The 10,593-nt window shown below is 34.8% G+C and overlaps 2 protein-coding genes across 2 annotated transcripts in view; both read right to left on the reverse strand.

Annotated features, from left to right (window-relative positions):
• On the reverse strand, positions 1-2,465 carry LOC130216420 (NACHT, LRR and PYD domains-containing protein 12-like). The gene is made up of 4 exons (XM_056448319.1): positions 2,298-2,465; positions 943-1,104; positions 265-401; positions 1-56 (listed from the first exon to the last, which is right to left on the reverse strand). Exons 1-4 carry the CDS (start codon positions 2,417-2,419, stop codon positions 22-24), a joined length of 456 nt encoding a protein of 151 aa, XP_056304294.1. The 5' UTR covers positions 2,420-2,465; the 3' UTR covers positions 1-21.
• Positions 2,466-4,539: 2,074 nt separating this feature from the next.
• Positions 4,540-10,593, reverse strand: part of LOC130216663 (NACHT, LRR and PYD domains-containing protein 3-like) — a 9,999-nt gene continuing 3,945 nt past the window's right edge. Inside the window, exons 3-8 of the mRNA XM_056448548.1 lie at positions 9,039-9,212; positions 6,240-6,410; positions 5,976-6,149; positions 5,488-5,658; positions 4,882-5,055; positions 4,540-4,588 (exon numbers count right to left, since the gene is read on the reverse strand). Coding sequence (XP_056304523.1) covers positions 4,540-4,588; positions 4,882-5,055; positions 5,488-5,658; positions 5,976-6,149; positions 6,240-6,410; positions 9,039-9,212 — 913 coding nt within the window. The remainder of the gene's footprint in view (positions 4,589-4,881; positions 5,056-5,487; positions 5,659-5,975; positions 6,150-6,239; positions 6,411-9,038; positions 9,213-10,593) is intronic.

Below are 10,593 nucleotides of genomic sequence, written 5' to 3' on the forward strand. Positions count from 1 at the left end.
GTTGTTCTACTGCACTTCCTGCTAATCCACCTCATTTGAGAGCTCATCAGTCTCACCTGTAAAAAAATAATAAAAATACCCTTGCATGAATACAAACCAACAATAAATATACAATATACAACACATATTCCATATGTATACATTAGACATCTCTAATAGTAATATATTTTGACTATGTATTATTTGCTGTTTAACAATAACTTAAACCAGCCACACATGCACACACACACACACACAGATTTACAACAGAGCTATATTGAGAACCTTCAGAGGCGTCCTCATCTGATGATGAACTTTCATCTTCTGTGAAATCCACAGGTTTCTGAGCTTTTGCCCATGGTGTAAAAAATGCAGTAACCCGGTTTACACCAGCTCTAACATAACCTTCTTCCTCCTCAAGCCTGCAATGAAAAATTCAACAGACAAGTGTGTAGTTGGACAAGCTGAGAATAATCACTGTTATTTTAATGAGCAAAAAAGCAGGGGTGTGATGATACACAACACTGAGCTCACAATACCAAGACAAGAAAATATTCATTCATTTTTCTTTTCGGCTTAGTCCCTTTATTAATCTCGGGTCACCATAGCGGAATGAACCGCCAACTTATCCAGCATATGTTTTACACAGCGGATGCCCTTCCAGCTGCAACCCATTACTGGCAAACACCCATACACTCTCATTGCTTTCATTCACACACATACACTACGGACAATTTTAGCTTACCCAATTCACCTATAGTGTACGTCTTTGGACTTATGGAAGGAAACGGAGCACCCGGAACAAGATATTATTGTACATACTATATTTATAAAATCTTCATTCACAAAACTTATCGTCTTTAATTTGATGAAAAGTAATTGTTTTGTTTTATCTAATTGTCTTGTAATGACCCCCTTTCAGTTCTACTCAACGAGATAGATGTTGAACAGATATTTACTCACCTTAGTTTACAGTTTGAGTCTCGCAGCAGGTCATTGAGTTGCTTTTCGGAGTCTCCCATTTTATTTTTACTCAGCTCAAGCTCTTTTAAGAACTTCAATGATTTGTTCTCGGCCAAAGATTGAGTTAAACATGTAACATCTGTAATGCCACAGTCATTTAGTCTAGAAAGAGACAGACACAGAAAAAATAGATATCCATATTGACCCTGGGGGTGCAGGCAAATTTGTATTTTCTTTGTATATGTAAATGTATAGCCAAAATGTGATGAGGTATTTCATCTTATAGATTTCTGTTGGCAGAGAAATCCTAGAGCTTTAGCAAGCTATGATGGCCTGCTGTAGATAAACAGAGACCATTGCTTGTGTCACTCCCAGATCAAACACCACAGATGAAGGACACAGCCTGAATGAAAAAGAAATTTCTCTGACAGTAGCTCATGAAACCCCCTAAACAAAGACGACTGTGCTACTTTCTGTTTTTGACACATGTATAAAGTGTCAAATGTATAAAGTAATAAAGAAGAAATATTAATAAAGAAGGAAAACATTTATACTTTTTAACCACAAGAGCTTGTCTGACCAATGCAAGCTAAAAACAACCAAATATCAACGTCATTTGACATCGTTATTGGACGTCAAAATAATTTACAATGAATTTTGGTCACTCGACATCACAACCTAAATCTAACCGAATATTAACATCTTATGATGTTGTTTGCCTGCTGGGTAGTGTAAGACAGTTCTGTAATGCACTTTGAAGCTGCAGTTGGGAAGCTTATACCCCTAAGCACCACAGAAGTCCACAATAGGCGTTTTTATAATGCATCATCAGTCAGTCATATTGAAGAGCAGAAGCATATAGATAAGAGCATCCTCTTGGATAATTACTCAATGGATGATTATGTTTCAGTTGGTAAAAAGTTACTTAACCCTAACTGATGCAGAAAACAGCTTCTTATTTAATAAACAAACTTGTCGAGAGACACTTCCTCTGGTTGTGGAAAAGATAATGAAATACTATTTTGTGCATATAGTTTGGAAAAATTGTGTCATGCAGTTATTCTGCTTTTGTTTGCTCTAGGGTCTCTGCCATTTTTGTTAAAGCTCATACTCATGTTATGAAGGTTCCTGTTCACTGAAATAAAATTAAATAAAAAATAAAACCTGCATAATTACTCTGCAAATTTGACCTGTGTTTAGTACCTGGTGAGAGTTTGATAAAATAAAGCCCATCACTAGCAGGAATTATTTCCCACAAATATATTGTAAAGTCCTTTGTGAGATGGTAAGTAAAAGGTTTAAAGTTAAAATGCAAAGTTTAAATTATTTTAAGCATTTTCTTGTGTCTTCCTCACCTTAACCTCTTTAGTTTACAGCGTGGGTTATTCAGCACATCACACAGCATGTCCACTCCTCTGTTTTTTATTAGATTCTTACTGAGGTCCAGTTCTCTCAGGTGTGATGGGTTCATACACATAGCTGTGATCAGGAAGCACAACTGTTTTTCTGTAATACTGCAATCACACAGACTGAAGACAAACAAAGAAAAAACAGTGACAACAGATTTATGGTAAATTCATGTATGGATTAATTTGTAATTTGTGAATGCCATACACATGTTCTATTTAACAAATATTTGAGGCAATCGTCTGTTGCTAACTTTATAATTTAATCTCCAAAAACATGAATTATTAAACCCATTTAGTCTTCACAAGCATCAGTGTTGTAGAAACCATAATTCTTTCAGAATAATCTATAGGTACACATTTTATGCAGGTTTTTCCGTTTTCACTTTTGTAAATTTAAAAAAAAATCTTTTTAAATTCAGTTCTATAAATGTAACCCAACTCAACAGTAAAATTCAACCAAACAGTATGTCTACAGTATAATGCTACTAACTGTAGTTTCTCCAGCTTGCAATTCACACTGGTCAGCAGATAGCCAAGTTCATCAGCTCCAGAGTCTCCTAGTTCATTCCCACTGAGGTTCAGTTCTCTCAGGTGTGATGGGTTTGATTTCAGAGCTGAAGTCAGGATCACACATTGTTTCTCTTTAATACTGCAATTATACAGACTGAAGACAGAAAGAGAAAAGACTCAATCAGATTTAATGTGAAATTCCTTTGAGTGTAATACATCATTGAGTGAATGAGACACAGTTACTAATACACCAACATGACCAAGAAAGAATAACAACTAAGATTTGGGAATACAGTTGAAATATAGAATGAACATATGATTCATGTAGCTAATTTAAGAAAATTTATATAATTTGAACATGAATCATATTTTGATAACATTAACTAGGTTAACTACAAAAACATTCATTCATTTTTTCCTTTGGCTTAGTCCCTTATATATCAGGGGTCGCCACAGCGGATTGAACCGCCAACAAAAACAACTTTTGTTTAAAAGTAAATTTTCTAAAATGTATCAATGGTCATGTTAAACCGTACTCTAACATAATAGTCCAACAAATGATGTTACAGTACTTTAAACCTGTTAACATTTTAACATTTTTTGAGAAACACAAGTAGGATTGTGCGCCATATAGTGGACTTCTATGTGCTCAGTGGTTTGAATTTCCAAATATATTTATGTATTTATTTATTTGATGATAAATACATTCTCTTGGTATGACCCAATAATATGATAATTTATAACTTTTTGAAACTGCACTGAAACAAAAGCAGTTTGAAAGTTCAGATCACTAAGCACCATAGAAAGCCTCTCTATGAAGAAAAGTCCAGCATGTTTTCCTCAAAAAAACTATTTACTGTTCACTGAAGAAAGAAAAAAACAAAACATTTTGGATGATAATGGGCAGGTAAATTATAAGGACATTTTTATTCTGAAAGCAAACTAATCTTTAAAATCTGACCCTTTTTTCAGCAGTGATTTTGGCAACCGTCAGCATATAAAACACATTTACAACCACAAAGTTTTAATTGCTTCAGTAGTTATTGTTTTCTACTGACATACATACAGTATGAACCATCAGTCAATCAGATAACATAAGCTTTCATCTTACTGTTGTACAGTATATAATGATACTAACCGTAGTTTCTCCAGCTTGAATTGTGTCTCCATCAGTAAATCTCTGAGGTTTTTCACTCCAGAGTCTCCTAGTTTATTCCCACTGAGGTTCAGTTCTCTCAGGTGTGATGGGTTTAATTTCAGAGCTGAAGCCAGTTCAGCACAATCTTTGGGTTGTATATTACAGTGTCTTAACCTGTATTGGGAGATTTAAGATTTTAATTTTGTTTCATCCGCTTCCAAGGGAATATTTTCTTAGCTGTAAATGTTTTTCACCTCAGTCGCTCCAGTTTACAGCGTGAATCTTGCAGCAGAGTAAAAAACAGCTTCACTTTTGCATGCCTGAGTTCATTCCCACTGAGGTCCAGTACTTTCAGGTGTGATGTGTGTGATTTCAGAGCTGAAGTCAGGAAGCCACACTGTTTCTCTTTAATACTGCAAACACACAGACTGAAGACAAACAGTGATGACAATTGTTTAGATCCATTGGAGCAGTTTTTTAAAGAGCTACAGTAATTATATTTTCTATTTTTTCAATGTATTTTTCGCCAGAGTAGGGCTGTCACAGCAAGAAGATTCTCAGACCGTAAATGTGAGTGTGATCAGCCAAACTGAAAGTGAAAATAGAGCATACAGTGTGTTGTGGCCAGATAACATGTATTGTGCAGCTATACAAGTACAGAAATGTTTAACCCATTGTCCAATGATTTTAAACATTAATAATTATTATTAACAAACTAGTAAAAAGCAAAGGGTCAGTGGGGTGAAGGAAGACCACCCTCATTGAAATGATGGATGGCCTTTTAGTGGTCATTTGACACAATATATAAGGAATACATAAGGAATACATAATTCTTGGAAGTTCAATCTCACAGTAACCACTGTACAGTATAATAATACTAACATTAGTTTCTTCAGCTTGCATTGTTGGTTCATCAGTAGAGAGCAAAGGCTTTGAAACCCAGATTCTCCTAGTTCATTCCCACTGAGGTTCAGTTCTCTCAGGTGTGATGGGTTTGATTTCAGAGCTGAAGTCAGGATCACACACTGTTCCTCTGTAATACTGCATCTACACAGACTGAAGACAGAAAGAGAAAAGACAATAACTCAAACTGTATCGCTGATTATCAACTAAGGTTTCGGAAAATTCTGGTGCTTTAAAGTAATTGTAGCTGGTGATGTACAATCACCAAAAACCACAGTTTCTGTAAAAACCCATCTAGAACAAAGGCGCCTACAATTTGGGTAGCTTGAGGGTGAGTAAATGAACACTTGCTTTTTTGGTGGGCTTAAAAAAACGAAAACTCAGTAACAGGATTACATGATTCTGCCATGCACTGAAAATGTTATGAAAATACATAAATTTAAGTGATGTTACATTATACTATATCTGTTGGCACATGTAGATTGCAATTACTCCTGCAAATTTAACATGTTAATTTGGAACAAATATTTACTGACCACTTGAAAAAACAATGTCCTCCCTCATGATAAACTGTGCAATACTCACATGAGTGTGTTGAGTTTACAGTGTTTATCCTGCAGTAGAGCAGAGAGTTGATTCACTCGTGTGTCTCCTAGTTCACGATCACTCAGATTCAGCTCTTTCAGGAGTAACGGGTTTTTACCCACAACTCCAGTCACAAACTGAAAGGCTTCATCTGCAGCAGGACTCAAAAACCTGCAAGTTTGAAGAATAATTCAGAATTTGTTGTTCATTGCCTCAAAAAAGTTGATTAGACACGCTCTAGTTACAGTTAACAATTTTACTTTAAAAAGTGACTGATATATATAGTCATATGGTATGCAAATCTTTAGAGCTTAACATCTTGAAACTGCTCAGAATACACATAAAACCTTATTATTTCATTGTAATGATCTGTTACAAACACCACAGTACACTAAGATGCAAAAAAAATTGTATAACTGAATTGATATTAGGTAGGAATATTTACAATAGTCTACATGTCATTCATTTTGTATTTCCTCATGTCTCACCTCAGTGTCTCCAGTGTACAGTGTGGATCCTGCAGTAAATCAGTGAGCTCCTTCACTCCTGATTGCCCAGGATCATTTCCTCTGAGATCCAGCTCTATCAGGTGTGAAGGGTTTGATCTCAGAGCTGAAGCCAGAGCTTTATAACCTTCTTCAGTGATTCTGCAGTCTGAAAGACTAAAGGGAAATTTTAATAATAAACAAAATGTGGTTTATAGAATTTTTGAATTAAGAAAAAAAAATCAAACAGTGGTTCACTACACTCACCTGAGTTTCTCCAGAGTGCAGTTTGTATTTTCTAATCCGCTCTGGAGTTTCTTCACTCCTGAATCCTGCAGAATATTGTTGCTCATGTCAAGCTCTTTCAGACTGCTGTCTGATCTCAGGACTGTAGACAGAGCTGAACAGCTTTTCTCTATTAGACCACATTTACGTAGACTAAAATATTGAACAGGAGAGGAAGAATTTAAATTGACAATTACTTGATACAAATATTCATTGACCTACTCTATATTACTGGTTTTATATCTTGATTTCTGTAAGAAACTAAAAGTGTGCATTTGCGATGTGAGCCTCTTATGCATTAGCTGAGATCTCAGCTTTTGCTGGAAAATGTGAAAATGCTGATATATGTTTAAAAAAAACCCAGGTAAAGCCTTTGTAAATATACTGTTTTTTAATATTATCAATTTTCATTTATTTGATTTGAAACGTTGAAAAAAGTATTTAAATGTCATCAAATGTGCAGAATGTTATCTGTGAAATGATAAAATAAAATTTTTAATTTGTCTTAAATGTTAGTGAGAAAACCAAACTGTCAAACGATCATTGAGAATCATATTACCTCATGTATTTAGTGAAGCTTTACTTTAAATGTAAATAAATAAAACAACAACAGAATAAATAAACCAACAAACAAATAAAATAATAAACAACAATACTCACATGAGTGTGTTGATCTGACAGTGTTTATCCTGCAGTAGAGTAGAGAGTTGATTCACTCGTGTGACTCCTAGTTTACGATCACTCAGATTCAGTTCTTTCAGGAGTAACGGGTTTTTACCCACAATTCCAGTTACAAATTTACAGACTTTCTCTGCAGCAGCACTAAAGCACCTGAAAAAGAGAAGAAGTACACTGGCATTACATGACATATGAAGATTTATTTTAGTAACTTAAAAAGCTTTCATTTTTAAATGTTATTTATCTTTCAAAACTAGTGTACTTAAAGTGACACAAGTCCCTCACCTCAGTTTCTTCAGTGTACAGTGTGGATCCTGCAGTAAATCAGTAAGCTCCTTCACTCCTGATTGTCCAGGATCATTTCCTCTGAGATCCAGCTCTGTCAGGTGTGAAGGGTTTTGATCTCAGAGCTGAAGCCAGAGCTTTATAACCTTCTTCTGTGATTCTGCAGTCTGAAAGACTGAAAATCATAAATACTCATATTAAAATGAACATCAGAGTTCAGATTAGTTTTTTCTTCTGTACAAACACAAACATGATTAAGGACACATACAAAATGTGCAGTGTTGAGGGGCCTTTGTAAACATGGCTGGAAACTACTGACATCTATTGCTATTAACAGGTGCATCTCAATAAATTAGAATTTCTTTGAAAAGTTCACATTCAGCTTAATGGAGATGCTGAGTTGATTGTCCAGCAGAACTTGGCACCTGCCATCAACTGCCAAAAGTACTAACACCTGGTTTAAGCATCATGATATGCCTGTATTTATTTTGGGTCTGGCCTAAAACTCAGAGATTATATGTGGTGTTGTTAAGAGGTAGATGTGAGACACAAAACCCAACAACACAGAAGAGCTTTGGCCAAGTTGTGTGCTGTACATGTTCAAACATTCAGAAGTCCATAATTTCTGTGTTGGTCTTAAGTGATTATCTAATTGTCTGAGATACTGAATTTTGGGTTATTATTAGCTGTAGGCAATAATCGTTAAAATTAAAAGAAACACTTGACATATATATTATGTAGATTCGTTACACACAGACTGATATGAGTTTAACTCTTTGAATTTTATTAATAAACTAATAAGTCCTTAATAATTTACTAATAAACTATTAGATTTAGTTTATGTCAGATCTTGAAAATAAAATAACTAGCAAACCTAAATTAGAACTTTGACTGTGCAAATCAACCAATATCAGTCACTCGGCATGTAATTTTAATAATGTTAAAGAGGTTTAATGAGTATTAATTGAATTATAAACCATACCATTTCATTTGGATGGTTTTATTTGATTATTTCTGTCGTGTTGCATCTGGTGCAGGAAGACAAATTGCTTGTTTCTGGAATCTTGTCATGTTGCGTGTTGTTAGGTGTGCAACTATACCAACTCTCATTATCAATAGACCCTAAGTAGACTATGTGCTTAGTATTTGCCAACACTTTGCCAACACTTTGGCCCTGCAAAATGACACTTTACTGACTTTTAAGTAGCTTTGCAACTGCATGCCAGCCAACAAATCTAAACCATGTTATCAACAAATCTAAACCATGACAACGACAGTACCCTGACAGCCTGCTTTAGTGTACTATTACTCTAAAGAGAATTAATTGATATGTAGTGGCAAAAAAGCTAAACATGATCCACGCAGATGAAATCAGACAATGACAGAATTAATTTCTCAGTTTACATTTGTCAGAAAACTTCCTTTGTTCGAGTGACTACTCTCTACTGTCTCACAAGAAATTTTTGTGGTCTATAAAAGGTATCAGTGAGCAGTGGAATGAGCTGTTGTAAATTAAAATGTACCCACCACACCTTTAATGTTATATTTTCATACTTAGACTGCCTAGTGCAAACCAGAGTTTGATTGCTAACCTAACTGTGACATCAGTAAAACTCGGATGTGATTCAAAAGAGCTTGTGTATAATTAAATGTAAACTTCAACTAGAAATAATTGCTGTTGTCATATCAGCTATCGCTATTTCCAATTAGGTGAATTAGCCACTCTCTGAATGTTCTTTTAAAGCTGAACACATACAATAAATAGTATTCCTGTGATTGCTGTTGCAATCAGTGTATCTGCTATTGAAATGTACTGACTTGAGTATTTCCAGTTTACACACAGGATTCTTCAGTCCCTCACAGATCTCTCTGACTCCTGAGTCCAGCAGACGACTGTTGTTCAGGTTCATCTCTTTCAGGATGGTTTTGGAGGAGAGAACAGTAGCTAGAACTGAACAGCTTTTTTCTGTCATCTTTTCACAATTATTCAGTCTAAACATAAAAACAGCAGTATTTATTAATCAGCGTATATTCAGTACATCAGACCAATAGATCGTCATATATGTTTATACATGACTGATAGTCTTTTAACAATAAATAATCAGTGTTATGTATAAATAAATTTTTACTCACTTGATTTTCTCCACTTTGCTATGAGAGTCCATCAGAAGAGCAGAGAGTTTCTCTCCATCCAGATCTCCTAATTTATCTTCACTCAGATCCAGTTCTGTCAGTAATAAGGGACTTTCACCCACAACTTTAGTAAGATAGTCACACGCTTCCTGTGCAGAACACTTCAGAAACCTACCAGAAGCAGAAGAGAATTGTGCATTTGGTCATTTTACAATGATATGCCTTTTGCATCACTAATATTCATTAAAGACTAAGCTAAAAAAATAAAACAGAGCATTTTCCCTATGTATGATTTATGTTTGGTTATGATTATACAGGTATGTGAGATGCATGTCTTTGTCCACGGTAAACCAATTTTAACATTCATTTTAGACTTTACATTAAAACCTCAAACTATTAATTTAAAAGGCTGACGAATGTTTTTGTAACAGCCTTTTAAACATTTACCCTTAACATTCTTTAACAACCATTCAGACAAGTGCAACATACAAATGCAGACACACAAAAAGTAAATATCTGTGTTAGATTATGTCTTCTAGAACTCCACACATCTACATCTACAACTACACGCACGCATGCACGCATGCACGCACACAGGCACACACTCTTGATCTGTACACACAAGCTTTATGGAACATATTGTTAATGGATTAAATTACTGTATAACAAGTGTGGTTAATGGTAAACAGATCTGAAAATGTGTTAATACAATGTTTTTAGCATACAGTACTGTATATAAATACACGTTTCTTTGGATTCTGATCATGCTTATTGCATGTTATGTTTCATTTAAAGAGTATTGAAAAAGTAAAGGTTGATTGATACTGAGGTTACATTTTGGAAGAACATCAACACATTTTGTTCCAAGTGCTTTTTTAAGTTTGTAAATTACCTGAATTTACAGCTTCTACTCTTCAGTAAATCAGTGAGCTCCTTCACTCCTGATGGTCCAGGATCATTTCCTCTGAGATCCAGCTCTATCAGGTGTGAAGGGTTTGATCTCAGAGCTGAAGCCAGAGCTTTATAACCTTCTTCAGTGATTCTGCAGTCTGAAAGACTGTATATAAAATAAGCGGTTTAGTTCTGCATGTTGCATATTAAATAAACAAAATACACACAAATAAAGTTTTGCAAAAATCTAGGGCAATATGCTTTTTATAAATCAATCTAGGCAATATTTAGCCACACAATATATATGCATGAAAACAATGCCATATTTAATGAAAACACATTATTAACC

The sequence above is a fragment of the Danio aesculapii genome, chromosome 22 (assembly GCF_903798145.1).
Source record: "Danio aesculapii chromosome 22, fDanAes4.1, whole genome shotgun sequence".
In the NCBI taxonomy this organism is placed as follows: domain Eukaryota; kingdom Metazoa; phylum Chordata; class Actinopteri; order Cypriniformes; family Danionidae; genus Danio; species Danio aesculapii.

Bases quoted from the DNA above. Each gene is read 5' to 3' on its own strand.
- LOC130216420 (XM_056448319.1), bottom strand. From the start codon at position 2,419: ATGTGTATGAACCCATCACACCTGAGAGAACTGGACCTCAGTAAGAAT. The intron at 1,105-2,297 runs GTGAGGAAGACA...GTCTCTTTCTAG, and splicing joins TGTAAACTAAAGAGGTTAAG to ACTAAATGACTGTGGCATTA. The intron at 57-264 runs GTTCTCAATATA...ATTTTTTTACAG, and splicing joins AGATGAGGACGCCTCTGAAG to GTGAGACTGATGAGCTCTCA.